This window comes from Prionailurus bengalensis, chromosome E1 (genome assembly GCF_016509475.1).
Source record: "Prionailurus bengalensis isolate Pbe53 chromosome E1, Fcat_Pben_1.1_paternal_pri, whole genome shotgun sequence".
NCBI lineage: Eukaryota > Metazoa > Chordata > Mammalia > Carnivora > Felidae > Prionailurus > Prionailurus bengalensis.
This window is the reverse complement of record NC_057347.1, coordinates 9,489,008-9,510,093: the sequence shown is the minus strand read 5'-3', so window position 1 is coordinate 9,510,093 and position 21,086 is coordinate 9,489,008. Positions and strand designations below refer to the sequence as shown.

The window sequence follows — 21,086 nt, the reverse complement described above, 5'->3', positions numbered from 1 at the left end:
GTTTTTAAAAAAATTTTTTTAACGTTTTATTTATTTTTGAGACAGGGAGAGACAGCATGAACAGGGGAGGGTCAGAGAGAGGGAGACCCAGAATCTGAAACAGGCTCCAGGCTCTGAGCTGTCAGCACAGAGCCCAACGCGGGGCTCGAACTCACGGACCGCGAGATCGTGACCTGAGCCGAAGTCGGATGCTTAACCGACTGTGCCACCCAGCCACCCCAACTTCTACCTGTTTTTAAATTTACGTAAACTATTCATCAAGTTCCCACATGTGTATCAATCAGCTTCTTCAACAACCCTACCAAGGAACTCTAGCAGCTAGGTTTTTTATGCATTCGACAGATTTCAATTACACACTTCCTGGGTGCAGTGTTATTCCAGGAGTAGGGGCAGACATGAGATACAGACATGCTCCCAATGAGTTTATGGTATAGCAGGGATTAAATGGACATGTACATAAGTAACTATGATATTATAACAGAGGCATAAGCAAAGCATTAAGAACTTCCAGAATGAAAAATACACATCTTTGAAGAAGAGGGAGTAGGAGGGAGACTTCCTGGCTGAAGTAACATGTGATTAAACGCTCAAAAAATAGGCAGAGTTTAGATGTGGTAGATTTCAGAAGAGTAAGGCACGTTGGCAAAATAGGCATATTATCTAACAGCCCAAATGGAATAAATATGGCATGCTTCAGTATTCATGGGAGGATATCAGTTGAAAAAGAATATGCTTCCTCCTCTAAAATAAGTTTTATGGCATAAGTACCTACGGAAAACTAATACTTCATGTGCACTTTGCAACAGCATTAAGGATACAGTTCAGGAGCACCTGGGTGGCTCAGCCAGTTGAGCGTCCAACTCTTGACTTCAACTCAGGTCATGATCCCAGGGTTGTGGCATCAAACCCCATGTTGAGCTCCATGCTCAGTATGGAGCCTGCTTGGGATTCTCCCCCCCCCCGACCCCACCCCACTGGTGCTCTCTGTAAAAATAAAATAAATCTTAAAAAAAAAAATACAGTTTATGTTCATGCTATTTATCTAAGCTTTTATTTAACAACTGTCCCTTATACTTAAAAAAAAAAATTTAATGTTCATTCATTTTTGAGAGAGAGAGAGAAAGGGGTCGAACGAAGAAGAGGCAGACACACACACACACACACACACAGAAAGACACAGAATCCGAAGCAGGCTCCAGGCTCGGAGATGTCAGCATCTGTGTCTTGAACTAGTGAATTGCCAGATCATGATCTGAGCCAAAGTCAGATGCTTAACAGACTGAGCCCACCCAGGCACTCTCCTTATACTTTAAAAAGAAAAAGTCCAGGGGCACCTGGGTGGCTCAGTCAGTTAAGTGGCCGACTTCGGCTCAGGTCATGATCTCATGGTTTGTGGGTCTGAGCCCTGCATCGGGCACTGTGCTAACAGCTCAGAGCCTGGAGCCTGCTTCAGATTCTGTGTCTCCCTCTCTCTCTCTCTCTGCCCCTCCCCTGCTCGCTCGCTCGCTCTCTCTCTCTCTCTCTCTCTCTGTGTCTCTCAAAAATAAACATTAAAAGAATTAAAAAAAAAAAAAAAAAAAGAAAAAGGAAAACATCCAAAAGTTTGAAAGTGAAGCAAGCAATAGCTAATTTATAAAATAATTTAACCTGTTTGGGTCTCAGAAGTACTGAATCATTGACATAATAAAATTTCTACTACTATAATACTTAAGTTCCATGAAATATCACTAGGTCCAGATAACCTCAAGGACATTTTTGTTTAGGAAGATATTCCATCACAGCAGATTCAAAATTAAGCAAACTAAATATTTCCCGGTGATCTTATTACTGATGTAGATCACTACTAATTTTTTTCAACCTGTATTTTCATTGAAGAAGTTGAAAGTTAAGAAATAGCTTAAATTCAAGACCTAAGGTGAATAAACAATCTCTCATTTCCCATCCACCCTGGTTTTTGTCTTAACCAAGTGTCAATCATCACACTGAATCATCCCATGGACAAGACGGTGTAAAGGAATGAGCCCTACACACTGGATGCCAGGGGACTGGATTCTACCACTGCCCAGCTACAACAATGCAGGCAAATCACTTCACCTCTGTGGCCCTCAGTTCATACATGAGTAAAAGAGGTAAAACTAGATAACCTATGGCTCTATCTCCTACAATTCTATAAATTGTTAGCATTTTATTTTAACCAATTTAGATTTTTGGGGGGATCACTTTTTTTTTTTAATTTTTTTAACGTTTATTTTTGAGAGAGAGTGACAGAGTGCAAGCAGGGGGAGGGGCAGAAAGAGAGAGAGGGAGACACAGAATTCGAAACAGACTCCAGGCTCTGAGCTGTCTGCACAGAGCCCAACATGAGACTCGAACTCACAAACTCTGAGATCATGACCTGAGCTGAACTGAACATGACCACGCTTAACCGACTGAGCCACCCAAGTGCCCCGAGATCACTTTTAAGTAAAAAGTAACACAACAGTAGCACACATGGAGGAATCAAACTGAAGAATTCCGTAGGAACACTCACGTGGCTTTGTATGATCTGACTTTCAAATGCAAAGAGAACAAACAAACAAACAAACAAAAGTATGTTGTAGCTTAAGACTATCCACATAATATTTTGACCACACAAGCTTCTGGGGTAGAAAAAAAATGGCAGAAGAACAGTAAAAATGTTCAAGGAAAACCACCACCACAAGAATACCAAATAAAAAACAGATGCCCTTATACCATTATTGCTACATGACAGAAGCTTTTCATAGCTTTTCAATACTCCTAGGTCCTGACAGAAAAAGAAATACACAAAATGTTTTGACTACCAGTCTAAATGTACTTCTTGCATCCTCAAACCTGAAAAGGATAAAATATCAGGCAATCTAGAGACTGAGTTATTTGTGCACGTAATTGATCTGCTCAGTTTTGTACCTTTACAGCATTTAGTAATGTACCCTGAACATAAAAGGCACTTCACACCACTTGAACAAGTGAATGAACTATATATGGATCTCTAATCAGCAAATAAGTCCAGACAGAATAAGTTCCAGTCAAGCTTTACTACTTCTTTGCACGTATTCTGGGAAAATGCAACATCTGAAGTCAGAAAAGACAGAAGTAACGAAATAACACTAGACCTCTATTATTCCCAGGCATCAATAAGAATCTGAAATTGCAATTAAGACAGATCATTGGGGCGCCTGGGTGGCGCAGTCGGTTAAGCGTCCGACTTCAGCCAGGTCACGATCTCGCGGTTCGTGAGTTCGAGCCCCGCGTCAGGCTCTGGGCTGATGGCTCAGAGCCTGGAGCCTGTTTCCGATTCTGTATCTCTCTCTCTCTCTGCCCCTTCCCCGTTCATGCTCTGTCTCTCTCTGTCCCAAAAATTAAAAAATTAAAAAATTAAAAAAAAAAAAACGTTGAAAAAAAAAAAAAAGACAGATCACAAAGTACAATTAAAACTGAGTAACAAAACACACCCACACAAACACACACCCATACACACACACTGATGAACAGCCTGACATTTACCTACACCAATCCCTGGCCTATTCAAAAGCCTTTGCTTCCTATGGCAGCAATGGCAAGAAAACCTCACCACTTCCCAAATAAACACAAGTAAATAAAAAATAAAAAAGGCTTAAAAAAACTTGACTACATTTGCCTGGCTTTGGAACCAACTTTTACTCAGTTAAATTCAAGGAAACAGAAGTTAATTTCAAGTATTTTGTTTTAAAAAATTATGTGGGTACACCAAATACTTAAGTTTTACTCTGTGATTTCATCCAACCAGGTATTCACTTAAAAATACGTCTTCCTCAGAGGCCATGAAGGGAATCACAGCTATACAGATATGTCACGGGAGATAACAGGCCTATTCAGCTAAGTTGTAATGTGAACATGTTTTTCTAATTAGAATACAATGTTTATCCATTCAGCAGACATTTGCAGTGTCAATATCCTACACAGAAAATTACTGTCGTTCATGGTGGCTTGAATGTAAAGATAAAATCTGAGAAGGGCCTATCCTAACTTCAAGAGGAGATAAGACTGGTACCTAAATACCTAAATACAAAGCAGAAAAGTGTGAATGCCATGAGAGATTTGCAGATAAGCATTTCAAGAGTGCAAAGGAAGTTGTCACTACCTCAGGGAAACATAACCCTTTCAACCCGTTTAAAGCAATTTCATAACTATTAACTTTCTTAGGCTCACGGCAGCCAATCCTAGGAGAGTGGATGTTTCCCTACCATCACAGATGAGGAAACTGAAGCACAGAAAGGTCGATCAAGTTCCAAAATGTCACACAGTTAGTAAAAGTTAGAATCAGGACTCTCTGTATTGTCTTTTCTCTGGGGGAGTAGTTCAACATATGGTAAGCCTTTTGTAAAAGGAAAGAGTATTTTGGAATTGCAAGCAATCCCATCCTATGTATGTATGCGAGTATGTGCATATTATTTATATATACGTGTGTTAACCTTGATTTACATTGACAGGTGTGCTTAAAAGCAAGGCAACTGTGCACTATAAATATTAAAATGAATAAATAAACTTCCATCAGGACTTAACAGAATGAGCAAATACAAACAGTATTTCTTTCTCCAACAACTTGTGTTTATTCCTTCGGTAATTTTTACCCATTTCTAAATAAGACTCTAAAATTGTTCTATCTGCTCCTGAGCCAGGGCCACCTGGTTTATCCAATAAATATCTTTATGAAAGGGTACATTAAGACAATTTTTTTTAACTATCAAAAATCAAATAATGACATCAGCTCTCCAGCTATCGAAGGGACAATCACATTTGACCTATCAGCAGCAGGTATTGATCAAGATATGTTGAAGGAGTGAATGAGTATTTGTTGGCGTTTTAAAATCCCGGGCCTGTTGCTCTGGGCTCAGTGTTCGGCCTCCCATCATTGCCTCACCAGGATGCACACAAGGAATGTAAATTTCAACATAATTAGGATACAATTAGGGAAGCAAATCTGATGCAGCTGAATATACTAATCCCAAAGATTAGAATTACCTATACCACTGCTGTCCAAGGTTAACTGCCATGCGACACCAGGAAAAGACAACTGACCCTTCCTGGGCAAACACTTTTCATAAATAACACTCATTCCCACCCGCACCTTTCATGCACTACACCTAATCCGGTTAAATCGAAGAATCCAGTCTCCTCTCCATTTAAGACCGGTTTCTCAATTAGTTTCTCAAATCCCTCCTCCTCGAAAAACAGAATTCACCGACTTCACATAGTAAGACACCAATAATAAAAGGCAGAAGGTACAGGGTTCAGATCTTTGCCGTCTCCACCACTACCCACCCTTCGCCATTACACCCCGAAGTGGTTTGGTTAGAAGGTGAACTAGTTTGCTCTTCACGCACTTGTCCATCGCTGTCACCCTCCCTAAGCCCTTCCACACTCCCAAGACGGCCACCAACTCCGCCTCAGAGTGAGCCCAGGCCCGCCACCTGTGCCGGCCCCACCTGGGGTCCCCAGGCCCTCCCGGTCTCCCTCAGTCGGCCCGCAGGACTCCGCACGCCCCCTCCCCACAGGACACCCGGCCGGCCGCAGCCCATTCTTCCTCCAAACTCCATAAGCCTCTTCCACTCGCCCAGCCCCAGCTCCGCGCCGCGCCCGACTCGCCCCGGGCGGCCGAGGGGAAGAGGCCGGGCGTCCGCGGCGGCTCCCGACCCACCCGGCCCGCAACGCCCCTCGCCTGGCCGCGAAGCCGTTCCTGCGGCCGGCGCCCGGAGAGCCCTCGGAAGCCCCGGAGCGAGCGGGGGGCCCGGAGGCCGGGGCTGCGGGCGCCGGGGCCTACTCACCGGGAGCTGGCGGAGCGTGGTAGCCGGCGCGCCCCCGGGCCTGCGGAGCAGGACGCGGCCCCGGCGCGCGTCCCTACCCCGGGACCTCGCTCGGCGCGGCGAGCCGGGAGCTCACTCCAGCCGCCGCCGCCGCCGCCGCTGCTGCTTCGCCACCTTGGCCGCCATCTTGACTCAACCCCTCTCCCTCCCCCCCCCCCGCGCCCGGCTCGGGCGGCCGCGGCTAAGGCGGCTCCGGCGCCGGCTCCTCCTCCTTCCGGAGGGCTGGGAGACCGACTCCCTCCGCTGGCCGAGCGCGGCTCCTACCTCGGCCAAGCTTCCTGGGTCGCCCCACGCCAGGTCCCCCTTAGGTCTCCCCTCGGCCTGGCGGCGGCGGTCCCCTCGAGCCGAGACGGGCGCCCCGCCCGGCCGGACCCAGCGCGCTGCCATCGCGCACTCGGGCCGGGAGCGCCCGCCGCCGGCCGGCCCGCCGGCCGGCCGGTCCCCGCGCGCTCGGGGCCTTCCGCCCCCCGAGGCGTGGGAAAGGGAAGGACCCATGGCCATGCCTCGGGCCCTGCGACCCCTTCGCGGCCGGACGAGACGGCGGCCGCCTGCTCGGGCGCCGGGCTGCAGGAAGGGAAGTCAGGTCCCCAGTGCTGGGAGCCAGAGGGGTGCACATCGACCTCCCCAAGACACTTGCCAGGGCTGCGGCTGTAATTCGCAACGGGACTTCCCTGATAGGTCAGGCGATGCTGATCTGTCCATGATGTTCCTTAATCTGAAGTCACACTCGTCGGAAGAGCCTGTGGCCCTCACGACTACGAAGTGCGCTCTCTCAGCCTGACTCTTCTACAGAAATGACTGGACGGTTCCTCATAACCGCGTGCTTTTCCTTCAGAGGAGCCACCACCCCACATCCCCAAATTAAGGAAAAACAAAGTCGGTGCATCCGGATAAGGAGCTAACCATATAATTATGAGAAACTCGCGGGTTTTAAGAACTGAGTTACAAAACGGTGCATTGAAGAGAGGAGGGAACTCAAGACGGGGAGGGCAGGTATTTTCAAACGTTTCTTTTTAAACCCAAGGCACTGTAAGGACAAGGGTAGAAAACTAGACGGCAAGGGGTTTGTCTCTGAAATCGAGAAGGCAAAAAGGCGTCGTAGATGCTGCACAAAGTAGAGAGAACTAGATAAACAAGGGTTGCGGGGCGTCCTTGTAAAACCCCAGCAGGAACCCAACGTCTAAAACCTCTGGCCGGCAACGCGGACTTAAACTCGGAACGCAATTTCGGCAAGCGCAGTTTTCCCGCCGGAGCTCGGGTCTGAGCAGTCTTCCTCCTGCGCAGGCGCGGTACCACTTACGGAGCATGGAAGCGGTGGCTTTTCTGTGCTTAGCAGCGGCGGTCCTAGGATGGGGCTTCCTCTGGGTTTGGGACTCTTGGGAACGCATGAAGGGTCAGAGGCCGGCTGGCTTGCCGGGAGATGGAAGCAGGACCCTCCTGGTGATCGCGCACCCGGACGATGAAGCCATGTTCTTTGCTCCCACTGTGCTAGGCTTGGCCCGCCTGAGGCACCGGCTGTCTTTGCTCTGCTTCTCTGCAGGTAGGAGGCTGTAGGCGGGGCGCTGGGAGCCGGGACTAGGAAGGGTGTTCAGCTGCTAACCTGTTTCAGTCGGCTTCTTCCCCGAAGGGTTCTCTGATGTAGGGAGCTAAGTGAATACACCGAAGGTGCCTACTGTGGGCACTTCGCGGAGAATCGGTGGGTGGCCCCAGCCTGTGGACTGTAGCGGCCAGCTTCCCAGGTGGGTTGGGGGACGTCCCCAGCTTAACGTACTTCACTGCCCGCAGAATTGAGGAGCCCAAGAAAGCTGCTCACATTTCGTTCCCTTTCAGTACCTACATTTCCGCTGGGAACTGCGACGGTACTCCTTATTCTGGGGAACCTTTTTATATGCTAAATGGACCAAGAATAATCTTGGCTCCTACTGTGGGACACCAAACAGAAGCTAAGCTGTATCATGCCTGCTCAGCCCTTAAAGTTGTACTACTCAAGGGAGCAAACGGCCCTTCCTGCTGCTTTTAAAAATCCATTTTGTTTAAGAAAGATGCGTATGTCAAACTGAAGAGATGCTCAGAGCATTAGACTAGAAAATAATTTCATAGGCAATTTTAGAGTTCACCTCCACCAACTACCAGTGAAGAAGCCTTTCAAAGAGTAAATCCTCCTTTACCATACAGAAAAGATGGACTGAGAAAACAAAAACTGACCATGATACTGGATAATGGAGATAATTGCACGACTGTATAAGTGTAATTGAACTGTACACAGACAATGGGTGAATTTTACGTATGTAAAATTATACCTCAATAAAGCAATTTTTTAACAAATGCCCATGACCGCTTTTCCCATTTGGTTGTGTGTCATTGCAGTTTTTTCTACACAGATTTTTTTTTTTCACAGAAACCTCATTTTATACAATTTTATGTTTTTCACTGAACATTATTTTTCACTCGTTTACCGAATTTTTATTAAAAATGTGTGAACACCGCACGCTGTTAGAATGGCCAGAATCCATCACCCTGACACCACCAAATGCTGGTGAGGATGTGGAACAATAAGAACTCTTATTCATTGATGGTGGAAATGCAAAATGCTTCAGCCACTTTGGAAGACTGTTCGTTCGGCAGTTTCTTATAAAAACTAAGCATGTTCTTACCAAACCATTTAGCAGTCGCCCTCTTTGGTATTTACCCAAAGGAATTGAAAACATGTCCACACAAAAACCTGCCCACAGGTGTTTATAGCAGCTTTACTCACAATCGCCAAAACTTAGAAGCAACCAAAACCTCCTTCAGTTAGTAAATAGATAAATAAGTTGGTACATCCAGGCCATAGAATATTATTCAGCGCTAAAAAGAAACGAACTAGCAAGTCATGAGAAAACAGGGAGGAACCTTAAATGCGTATCAATAAGTGAAAGAAACGAATCTGAAAAGGCTACACACCGTATGATTCCAACCATATGACATTCTGGAAAAGACAAAGCTATATAGACAGTAAAAAGATCAGTGGTTGCCAGGGGTTGGGATGGAAAGAAGGATGAATAGGAGGAGGACAGAGGATTTTTCTATGGCAGTGAAAATACTCTTATGTTATTATAATAATGGATACATGTCATTATAAACCCATAAGATGTACAACACCTAATGAGTGTATAATACCTAAAGAGTGAATGAAACCTAGTGTAAACCATGGACTTTGAGTGGTTATGACATGTCAATGTAGGTTCAATTGGGGATATATATAAAAATCTCTATACCTTCCCCTCAATTTTGCTGTGAACCTAAAACTGCTCTAAAAAGAATAGTTTTAGGGGCACCTGGGTGGCTCAGTGGTTTGAGAATCCGCCTTCGGCTCAGGTCATGATCTCCCAGTTCCTGGGTTCGAGCCCTGCCTCGGGCTCTGTGCTGACAGTTTGGAGCCTGGAGCCTGCTTAGAATTCTGTCTCTCCCTCTCTCTCTGCCCCTCCCGCACTCATGTTCTGTCTCTCTCTGTCTCTCAAAAATGAATTTTAAAAAATATTTTAAAAAATAAATAAATTCTAGTTACTTAACATATAGTGTAATAAAGGTTTCAGGATAATAGCCTTTTAAATGGTTTTCATAGAGGTAAACCTTAATTTAGTCATCCCTTTATTGTATGCATATTTAGATGTTTTTTTCTTCCCCAGTTTGTCACTACTACAGATAACAGTGAACATCTTTATGTATTTCGTATTATTTCGATAGGACTGATTTCTAAATTTGGCTATTTCAAGGCTTTGCATGCAACTTGCATCCCCAAAACATACCAATTTATATTCTCACTGACAGGTAGTAAGATTATCTGCCTTAACATAATATGCTCTCTAGCACTGATTAGCATTTTTTTTATATTACTCCTTGGTATAACACTTTATCCCTTCAAAATCTTTTTGTTGGCAATAAGATTAACCCATTTTTCATATTTATTGAGAATATGGATCTAAGCACTTTTTTTCTCAGCTTGTCCTATTAAGGATATTAATTGTAGACAGATATAGGTTATGGCCTCATTGATTGCTTTTAATGGTATTTATGTTTTATATTACAACTGTGGGAGTCAAATTATAACAAATCTGTTCCAAGATCTATGAGAGAAACCTGGGTTTTATTTTCCAAGTATTATAGGGGCGGTGGCTTCCTTAGTAAATTTCTCCTTATTTTTCAGCAGGTTGAGCCAGAAATTAACATTTTTTCAAGAGAAAAATTATAAAGCATGCCCTTGGTACATATTAAACACAGAATCTTTGTCTTTCAGTGTTTCCTCTGAATCGAACTTGCCATTTAAATTGTTCTCTCTTTGGGGACCTGGATGGCTCAGTCGGTTAACAGTCCAACTTTGGCTCAGGTCATGATCTCGCGGTTCGTGGGTTTGAGCCCCGCATCGGGCTCTCTTGTAATTTTCTCTTGTAATTTCCGCATTGTTCTCTCTTGTAATTTTTAAATTACTTTTACTTTTTTAAATTACTTTTAAAATCCCAAACTCACTCAGAAATGTACAGATTCAACATCACCCACACTCCTAATTTATTTTAACATGAAAAACAGGAAAGTAATAACTTGTGATACAACATAGTAAAAGCTGTAATGGCATGATAGAGAAAACTATAGACACAAAATGGAGAAAAGTATGAATTCTCATCTCAGGGTTTTAGATTAAAGAAACTTCTCCAAAGAGGTTTTCTTTCAAGCTCGTCTTTAAAAATAGGGTTAGGTAGGGGAGACTGGGTGGCTCAGTTGTTTAAGCCTCTGACTTCAGCTCAGGTCGTGATCTCACAGTTCATGAGTTTGAACCCCAAGTCGGGCTCTGTGCTGACAGCCTGGAGCCTGCCTCGGATTGTGTGTGTGTGTGTGTGTGTGTGTGTGTGTGTGTGTGTGTGTGTCTCAAAAATAAATAAACATTAAGATTTTTAAGTAACCTCTAGACCCAACCTGGGTCTCAAACTCACAACCCCAAGATCAAGAGTTACACGCTCCACCAACTGAGCCTGCCAGGTGCCCCTGTATGGCTGTAGCTTTTATACACCATTATCTGGTATGATGAGCCCTCTGATTTGTTGTTCTTTAGGGCATGTTTGCTATTTCTGACCTTTTTTCTTCCAAATACATTTCAGAATAAGTTTGGTCGTGTTCAAGGAAAAGTGGCATTTTTATTGGGATTTCACCAACTCTGTTGATGAGTAAAGGGAAAGCTAACATATTTTCCATATAGTCCTTCCCATCTATGATCTTATAGTCTGTCTTTTCATTTACATTGGCCTTCTTTAATGTCTGTTAAATCGTTTTATAATAAGTCTTATATATGTATTGAGACGATTAGTAATTCTGTTCTTTAATCTGTTTCTCATATCCAGAGGCTCTCGTTGCAAATATTACAGTTTTGTTACATTCTCATAGTTTGATGCTGTCTTTATTTCTTTAAACATATTAAATACATCTATCTGCTTCTAATAAATCCAGTGTTTGTAGTCTGTGTGTCTGATTTTGCTCTTTGAGTAACTTACTCTGAGTAACTTGTTTCCAAGTGTATTTTGTGGGGTTTTTTTTCCATTGTGAGCACATATTTCTTGGAACCATATTTATGATAATATTTGGATGATTTATATTTGCTTCAGTCAGGCACCAAAGGGCACTATCTACCTTCGATCACTATAAACCAAAATTTTAGATCGAGATTTTTTTCAGGCTACAGGGGTAGTATAAATTTAGGGCCCAAACCCAAGTGTGTCAGCTGTCTAGTGCTGCGTAACAAATTATCTCAAAACCTAGTGGCTTAAAATGATAATTATTCCTTCTCGCTCATGGTTCCAAACTGAGCACAGTAGTCTCTACCCCACAATGCTCAGTACCTCAGCTGGCCGACCCAAAGGCCATCGGCCACAACAACAACAACATAAGGTAAATCTGTGTGGCTTGGGCTTCTTCTCAAGCTGGTAGCTGGGTTCCTGGGCAAGAACCGAGAGAGAGTGAGCCTGTGCTGGGGGTAGCCACATTGCCTTTTATGGTCTAGCCTTGGAAATCAGGCAGTGTCACTTTCACCATGTTCTGTTTGTCAGGACAGTCCTAGGTCCCGTCCAGATTCAAGGAGAGAAATAGACTCAACCTGTTGATAGAGAGCAGCAAGGTTCTCTAAGTGCATGTGGGACTGGAAATATTGCAGTAGCTATTTTTGGAAAACACCATGTGCCACACCAAGTGAAGACAAACATGTAGTTAACAATTCTCAAGGGGTTGACATTTTTCTTATTTCCCTTTACACTAGAAGCAGGTCTGACAGAGACCTGTCACCATCTCTGTCTAGAGTGAGTTTTTTCCTAGTTCCCCTGTTGTAAACATTGCCTTTCAAAGGTCCTGTCTTTGTGTAGAGGTCTCCTTATTTGTGCCCAATCTTTATCTCCTCCTCTGACTTTAAGCCATAGACAGATACCCTCAAGGCACCCTGGCTTCAGGTGCCCTCCACCTGTCTGGATTTGTGCTTACCTGTTATTTAAGACCTCCAAAGATAGCCCTTACTTTCCTGCTAATTTAGCCATACATTCTAAACCACGTTTGCCTTTTATTTCACGTGCTCAGGTATTCTGTCCTAAGAAGGTCTCTCCAGACATCTGATTCACTTTATTTCCTAAAACAGAACTTGATCAGGTTATTTTTAATATTGCTTTTTAACTATGAATAATTCTTCAACATTTTCCTTATTGAGATATATTTAGATCCAACCTCCAAAGTGTTAGTCTCATTTAACATTTTTCTTTCTGACCTAACACATTTGAGATTTCTTTTAAAAAAATTTTTTTTATGATTATTTATTTCTGAGAGAGAGAGAGAGAGCAAGCAGGGAAGGGACAGAGAGAGAGGGAGACACAGATCTGAAGCAGGCTCCAGGCTCCGAGCTCTCAGCACAAGAGCCCCATGCAGGGCTCGAACTTGTGAAATGTGAGATCATGACCTGAGCTGAAGTTGGACGCTTAACTGACTGAGACACCCAGGCACCCCCACATTTGAAATTTCTAAAACAGCATGATTTTAAATACTAGCTGCAACCTGTTAAGAATGGAATAAATTAGTAATACTTAAAAATATGAGTTCTGCATACACTGGAAACTAATGTTATACATCAATTACATTTCAATAAAAATCAAACAAAAAATTAAAAAATAATTTAAAAAATAAATAAAAACATGAATTCTGTTTCTTTAAGGGAGTTACAGGAACTTCAGAACATGACTTAAAGGTTACATATATTTCCAGTCCTAATTTATAAAAATAAATAAAATAAAAATTTCATATTTTTATATTATAAATACACACATATATGGATGAAATAGGTACTTTTCTCTAAGGTTTAGGTTGATAGGATCTCCATATAATCATGCCAACCAAAGAATACATAGGCATCCAAGGACTAACTGAAAACAATGCTTATTCATAAATGTTGACACTGATGAGTTAACTGATAGGTTAGCTATTTATGAGCATTTTATATATTTCTAAGCATATATTTACTTACCTTTTTTATAATTAAGCTTAGAATTTATAGGCCAGATAACTTTATACACAACCCCTATTTTGAACTTAACAGTGTATAATAAGCATCCATAAAAATGTTTATGTCTTGCTGAATATTTACCTAATTAAAGAATGCTACATACTTTCCAAGCTTTTGTTTACTTAATAAGTTAGAATTTTAAAGGACTTGCTTAAACTATGAGAAATCATAAAAGAAATGCTAATAAACATCAGAGAAGAAGAAAGAAAATGCAGGAGAGCTAATCTAATAGAGGTGTAGAATGGGAATAATCAACAAAACAATTCATTTTGAAGAGCTTAGTATTGGAAATACTTGTTACAACTCATTGCAAAGAGTTGGACACTGTTCTCATGCAGTGCATACTTCTAATTCCATGTGATACAAATATGCCTAGATAGTCAGAAAAAGTTTCCCAAATGATTGGCCCTGTTAATGAGGACATATCTGTATGTCACAGATCAGAGAAACTAACAAAAAGTGTTATTTCCCTTAGTAAAATCAATATTAACCCACTCCTTTTAGGAATAATCAGAAAATACAGTATTTACTGTGCCTGAAACTAAGTAACGTTGTGTATCAACTCTACTTGAATAAATTAAAAAAAAAAATACAGTACTTACAAGTAGTGTATATTGGTTGATAGTAGCGTATGGCAGTGTTTCTCAATATTGGCCGCTTGATATTTTGTTTTTAATGATCTTTTAAAACCTTGTTCTACAGGGGCGCCTGGGTGGCTCAGTGGGTTGAGCATCCGACTTCAGCTCAGGTCACGATCTCACAGTTCGTGAGTTCGAGACCCGTGTCAGGCTCTGGGCTGATGGCTCAGAGCCTGGAGCCTGCTTCTGATTCTGTGTCTCCTTCTCTCTCTGCCCCTCCCCCATTCATGCTGTCTCTCTGTCTCAAAAAATAATTTAACATTAAAAAAAAATTTTTAAAAAACAACAACCTTGTTCTACAGTTTTGTTTTATTTTTTTTAAGATTTTATTTTTAAGTAACCTCTACAGCCAACGTGGGGCTCATAACCCCAGGATCAAGAGTCACGTGTTCCACTGACTGAACCAGCCAGGCACCCCTCTACCAGTTTTAAAGACATAATTTCTGTTTTACAGTGATAACTAGTAACTAAAAGATATTTTTTATTCAATGCAAATCTAATTTTTTTTTAAGTTTATTTGTTTATTTTGAGGGAAAGAACGAGCAGGGGAGGGTCAGAGAGAAAGGGGACAGAGCATCCGAAGCAGGCTCTGTGCTGACAGCAGAGAGCCCAATGCAGTGTTCAAACTCACAAACTGTGATATCATGACCTGAGCCCAAAGTTGGATGCTTAACCAACTGACCCACCCAGGCGCCCCATTGCAAATCTAATTTTTAAATATTTTTTATTGTGGAAAATTGGCTATTGTGAATAATGCTGCTGTGAACACAGGTATATAAGTTATCTGTTTGAGTTCCTGTTTTTAGTTGTTGTTGTTGTTTTAGAATATACCTAGGAGTAGAATTGCAGAGTTACATGTTAATTCTATGTTTAAATTTTTGAGGCATCTCCATCCTGTTTTCCATGGCAGATGTATCATTTTATGTTCCCACCAGCAATGCACAAGGGTGTGTTTTCTCCACATCCTCATCTACATCTGTTAAGTTTTGTGTTTGTTTTTTGGGGGACTCAAACTCAACAAACCATGAGGTCATGACCCAAGCTGAAACCAAGACTCAGATGCTTAACTGACTGCGTCAGATGTCAGCTCAGGTCATGATCTCACATTTCACAAGTTCGAGCCCTGCATGGGGCTCTTGTGCTGAGAGCTCGGAGCCTGGAGCCTGCTTCAGATCTGTGTCTCCCTCTCTCTCTGTCCCTTCCCTGCTTGCTCGCGCTCTCTCTCTCAAAAACAAATAATCATAAAAAAAATTTTTTTTAAAGAAATCTCAAATGTGTTAGGTCAGAAAGAAAAATGTTAAATGAGACTAACACTTTGGAGGTTGGATCTAAATATATCTCAATAAGGAAAATGTTGAATTATTCATAGTTAAAAAGCAACATTAAACAAGCTGAGTTTGTTTTTGCCATAGCCGTCCTAGTGGGTATGAAATGATACCTCATTGTGGTTTTGCCTTAATTTCTCTTACGACTAATATTGAGCATCTTTTCATGTGCTTATTGGCCATCTATCTTTGGAAAACCGTTTTCTGTTCAAGTAATTTGACCTTTTTTTTTAAGTTTATTTACTTTTTTTAATGTTTATTCATCTTTGAGAGAGAGAGAGAGAGAGCGCACCAGGGGGAGGGGCAGAGAGATGGGGAGACAGCCTCCCAAGCAGGTTCTATGCTGCCACCGCAGAGCCCCAGGTGGGGTTCGAACTCATGAACCTTGAGATATAAACTTAGCCGAGACCAAGAGTCAGACGCTTAACAGACTTGAGCCACGAAGCACCCCAATTCTAGTTTCGTTTTTAAAACGTGATTTCTCCAGCTTGATTCTATGGACACATTCTAAGGGAAGAGAGTCTAGCTCTTTTGGTTTCAACTTCCTTTGGAGAACCTAGGCCTTTGGGTTCTAAGAACACTGCCCCCTCCTTTTATCTGTCCAACCTAGTGTTGCTCGTTTTGCCAGTTTCTTCTTACTGTCACTAATCTCTGGGCCACTTCACTGGTCCCTGATTGGTCCTCAAATCTTCCACCAGTTATGTATTAAGTTATTTTCATTAAATTCTTACTGATGTAAATATTTGGCTTGGTTTCTGTTTTCCTGGGTAGACCTCAACTGGCCAGAAAGAACCTAAAATCGTTCATTTTACAGTTGAGCAAATGTTGACCTTTTTTTCTTTCAAATACATTTATTTTAAAATTAACTTGGTCGTATTCAAGAAAAAAACCTTGCTAGTGTTCTTGAAACCCAGGAACTTAAGGAATTTCAGTATCCATAAAGTCAGTAGAAAGTATTGGGCCCATGATGTTTCGATTCTCAACCCATTTCTCATTTTAACAACTTAAAACTTACAAGGTAGGGTAACTAAAGGAGTGAAAGAGGGATTTTTTATGATGTTTCTTTTGATTTTTAATGGTGTAAGTATTTTACCTACTTATAATAAATTAAATTTTAATTTTAAAGTAAAAAAATGTTTACCTTTATACACTGTGGTGTATAAGTGTGGGTCTTTACAAAATGGCTTTAATTTCCATTAAATGTCATTATGATTACTAGTAATTATTGAGAAATACTAGTTATCACAAGATGGAAGACTTCACTAAGCACAGTTATCCATAAACTTATCACACACACACACACACACACACACACACACACACACATATACACACACACACACAGTGTAGTTCTATGTAAACAAATCTACATTAATCCGATTTTCTGTTTTCTAGAATAATGATCTCCAATGACCTCCTTTTTGGGTCACATTTTCCTACTGATAAAAACTTTTGAGCAAATACTCTCATTATATGTATACTTATTTATAATTATATTAAGTACATGGACCACTGAATTAATGTGTACATTATGAAACATTAACGAAAGTTAATATTTATGAAGGACAAGGTAAACAAATTAAGAGGAAAAGTTGCAAAGCTTTTCCTCTCCCCAGTAGACAGTCTTGTGCATCCCAGTGTGCACCTACCCTACTTGGACACAGTTCGTTGTTGTTGTTGTTGTTGTTGTTGGACACAGTTCGTTGGTGGTGGTGGTGGTGGTGGTGGTGGTGGTGTTGCTGCTGCTGCTGCTGCTGTTGTTAATGTTTAGTTATTTTTGAGAGGTGGGGGAGGCGGGGGAGGGACAGAGAGAGAAGGAGACACAGAATCCGAAGCAGGTTCCAGGCCCCGGGCTGTCAGCACAGAGCCCAACACGGGGCTCGAATTCACAAACTACCAGATCAAGACCTGGCTGGAACCCACGCACTGTGAGATCATGACCTGAGCCGAAGTCAGATGCTTAACCGACTGTGGCCCCCAGGCACCCTTCAACACACTTCCAGAGTGTGTCCTTAAGAGCTGCTGCCAGATCTCAGATGCTTATTCTGTTGAGGTGCCTACATGTTCACCAAACTTGGGGAAAATATTTAAAATGACCTCTGACTTCAACTCCCTAACCTATTTTAAGTTCCTTAATTCAAACACAAAGCAATAAACTCCTTAGCCTCCATCCCAAGCAGTTTCTCACAATCCCGAGAGCCTGATGTGCAGACTCTGGACTTAGGAATCACGTCACTAGAGTACATTAGACTCCTTATCACCAAAGATCAAGGAACCTGGAGATGAAATGGTTGAGGGTATGTAGATAGACTGGAGAGGAGCCTAAAACAGAACGACCATCCGGTTGACTATAGCTTCTATCTTTTTTTTAAAAAAGAAAAAGTTGTGATGAGGACAACACAAAACTATCTGGAGTCTTTTTAGGGTTAGTCCCTTTGTTGGCTACAATGTAATGGCTATCTCCTTCCTGGGTTCAAACAGTTCAAAACTAGCACTGGAATAACCCCCTGCCAAAGTTGAAAGGTCTCATTGTGGGAGTTTTTCTCTGCATTATGTGGCCAGGACACGAAGCCTCTCTCTGTTCAGTGCTTCATGAGTGCCTGCAGGGTGCAGGACACCAGGACGACACAAAGTTGAAATAGACTTTGACTTTTAAGGTTAATGACATTTAGCAATTCATAATCCAATCATGGAGAAAAGTTCATATTTATGAGCACACTGGAAATGATTCCTTGCCAGGGGAAGAACGAAAGCCTTCCCAGAGGGAATGCCATTTGGTCGGGACAACGAAAATGATTGTAATTCAGGAAGAAAGGAAGCGGAGGAGGGGGAGGGTAAAGATAAAGAGGTGGAGGAAAGAGAAAACAGAGTACTGAACTGGATGGATGTGTGTGGTCTCATGTACTCCTCAGGAAAGCCTCCAGAGATGACCATCATCCCCACTTTACAGATGGGGAAACTGTGGCTCAGGAAAGTTAGGTAACGGGCACGTATTACACATGCAATTATCTGCTGGAGAGTTGAATTAAGGGGTGCACTAGCTAGACAAGTGCTCGTAAATGCAGTTTAAGTGGTACCAAAACTTCCCTGTATATGATGTGTAAGGATACAGGGAAGCTGTACTTACCAGAACCATTCTTAGGAAATAGACTACACGTGTTGGGAAAATAAAGGTTACATAAGCTATTCGGGGCACTGATGTGGTCAAGATCCCTAGGGGCACATTTTCCTGTAATACTTAGGAGTAAGAGCCTCTTCTTTAAATAAATGTTTAACAGATACTGGAGTACTATCAATTTAAAGGGGCCGAACTAATACCGTTCCCAGGTCCCTAACTTACTCTGAGTAGTTAAAGAAGAATTCATTTTAAATCTGCTTAACTCCAAAGCCAATGGTCTTGGCGATGTGCCATACTTCCTGTAGCATGCAACTGAAATGCAGAGAGATAGACAGATGGACAGACAGATAGAAACAGAGATGGGGAAGGATCAAATGGTACTTCTAAAGACTGGGCTGCCGGTGGTCTCACTGGAGTGAACCTAGTGTATTTTCCTCAACTTTTTATCATAACCACACATTTTTCAGGCAGCTTAAGTCCCTTAAAGAACAAGATAAGAATGAGTAAACTGATACATTTCCAGTGTTAAATCTACCACTGTATATTTGTTATCTCCAGGAAATTACTACAATCAAGGGGAGATTCGTAAGAAAGAACTTTTGCAGAGCTGTGATGTTTTGGGGATTCCACCCTCCAGTATAATGATTATTGACGACAGGTAATGTATCTTTCAAAAATGTAGAAATTCGCTGACAATAAATATGCAGTGGTATGCTCAAAAGACACAAAAAAACGAATGTGGGTGTGTAAGAACATCTTATTTGAGAAGTCTACTTAAAATAGTTTCACATTTGTTTTTAAGTGACAGTAACGCAAATAAATGTTTTCAACGTCTGTTCAGATTCTATCTCTGAAGATAGCTACTTTAATCTTTAAAAAAAATGTTATGAAATTTTCAAAACTACACAGAAGTATGAAGAACAGTGCCATGAACCCCCATATGCCTACTCCTAAGCCCAGTTAATTATCAGGCCTTTTTTATTATACTTGCCTCATCTATCCCCACTTAACAACTTGTATGTGTATGAAGCATTTTTTAAGAAAATCTAGGCCTCAGGTCATTTCACGCCCACATACTTAGATACACCTCTCTTGAGAAGATAGACATTTTTTTTTTCCTATGGTCACAATGCCATCATCATCACCTCTAACAAAATTAATAGCAACAATTCCCTGGTGTCCCCCTAACACCTACCTAATCCGTAGATGTTTGTCCAAGTAGCTCACCGTCTTTTTACAGTTGATTTTTTCAAGTCAGGATGTGAACGAGTCCACACGCATAGTTGGTTGATATTTTGTTTCATTGTCCCTTCCTCCCTTCCCCACCTTGTCTTTGATTGTGGAGAAAACTTAGTTGTCATACAGGACGTCACACATTCTGGATCTGTCTGCCTGCCTCCTTGTGGTATTAAGTTGTTCTGTCATCCGTATTTCTTGCAAACTAGAACTTAACTGTAACTTTCAGGGGTGAGAATACTGCATAAACTATACCGTGCACTTTATATAGCATCATTTCAGGGGACACATGCCATCTGATTGTCTCACGGTGACTCCACGATGGATCAGTGAATTCACATGGCAACAGCTGTTCCTTTCATTTTAAAGACCCACACCCACCTCTCATGTAATGTTTTCATGATTGCCTGAATCACTGTTTAACCAGAAATAGCCAAATGCTGAGTTTCTAAACATCTCCTGCATTCTAAGTATATTAGCTGCAAAGCAAAACTTTATCGACTGGGGCTATTTATTTAATTATCCCAATATAGAATTTGATCCGAAAAGACAGCAGGATAAATGCTTAATCCTTTAATTGCCATTTTCAGAATAAGGAGTTGATGCCCTACGTACTTCCGGTGGTAATCTGTTGTTTGTTGCTTGGATGGGGGAGGGCACTTTTTCATTTCATTGAGTACCTATGTGTTTTTAGATATTCAGGGTTTCAGTTTCAGTCATGTTCTTTGATCCTCCGGTTGTCTCATCTGTGACTATTGAGACTCTTCATGTTAGCCCCTGTGTCCTTTGGGTGTGACCTCTTTAGTCTTGTAGAATTTGCTTGCTATCAAGGACAACCAGATTTCCCAGCACCTTCTTGTGTTCTTTCCTGCCTCAGTCCTGGCATCAGCCATCCCTCCAAGGAGTTTTGGTGTCTCTTAGGAGGGTGTGGCGTTTAGAGACCATAGCCAGAGTTACTTGAGTGTTTATTTCTATGGTGTTATTTCCTGTGGTTACTTGAACTTCATAGTGGACAGAGCTAGTATATATATATTTGTTTAAGGAAAAAGAAATCAGGAATACTAATGACTGCAATGTAGAGTTAATATTTCAGGGGATTTGTTTAATGCCTTTGATTGATACATCAAATCTCTTTTCTCTTACACTGTAAATCTTGGCTTTTTTTTCATTTTTTTTTTTTATTTATTTATTTTTGAGACAGAGAGAGACAGAGCATGAACAAGGGAGGGGCAGAGAGAGAGGGAGACACAGAATCTGAAACAGGCTCCAGGCTCTGAGCAGTCAGCACAGAGCCCGACGCGAGGCTCGAACTCACGGACTGCGAGATCGTGACCTGAGCCA

At 41.9% G+C, this 21,086-nt stretch overlaps 3 protein-coding genes across 30 annotated transcripts in view; 2 read left to right on the top strand and 1 right to left on the bottom strand.

Moving 5' to 3' along the window:
* Positions 1-6,067, bottom strand: part of NCOR1 (nuclear receptor corepressor 1) — a 156,959-nt gene extending 150,892 nt beyond the window's left edge. For 17 of the 26 annotated variants that reach the window (XM_043583213.1, XM_043583207.1, XM_043583222.1 and 14 more), the window contains exon 1: positions 5,826-5,999. The gene's annotated coding sequence lies outside the window, so the exon portion shown is untranslated. Of the gene's footprint in view, positions 1-5,825 lie in introns of all 26 variants that reach the window. The other 9 variants (XM_043583202.1, XM_043583204.1, XM_043583205.1 and 6 more) reach the window with 6 other exon arrangements.
* LOC122486023 (translation initiation factor IF-2-like) lies at positions 4,759-6,645 on the top strand. The gene is made up of 2 exons (XM_043585503.1): positions 4,759-4,815; positions 5,452-6,645. The coding sequence occupies exons 1-2, from the start codon at positions 4,759-4,761 to the stop codon at positions 6,643-6,645; spliced, it is 1,251 nt and encodes a 416-aa protein (XP_043441438.1).
* Positions 6,646-6,837: 192 nt separating this feature from the next.
* PIGL (phosphatidylinositol glycan anchor biosynthesis class L) overlaps positions 6,838-21,086 on the top strand; it is an 81,977-nt gene continuing 67,728 nt past the window's right edge. For all 3 annotated transcript variants that reach the window (XM_043583236.1, XM_043583235.1, XM_043583234.1), the window contains exons 1-2: positions 6,838-7,404; positions 19,068-19,167. In XM_043583236.1, coding sequence (XP_043439171.1) covers positions 7,170-7,404; positions 19,068-19,167 — 335 coding nt within the window. In that variant the 5' untranslated portion in view covers positions 6,838-7,169. The remainder of the gene's footprint in view (positions 7,405-19,067; positions 19,168-21,086) is intronic.

Bases quoted from the DNA above. Each gene is read 5' to 3' on its own strand.
- LOC122486023 (XM_043585503.1), top strand. From the start codon at position 4,759: ATGACATCAGCTCTCCAGCTATCGAAGGGACAATCACATTTGACCTAT. The intron at 4,816-5,451 runs GTATTGATCAAG...ACTCCGCCTCAG, and splicing joins ATTTGACCTATCAGCAGCAG to AGTGAGCCCAGGCCCGCCAC.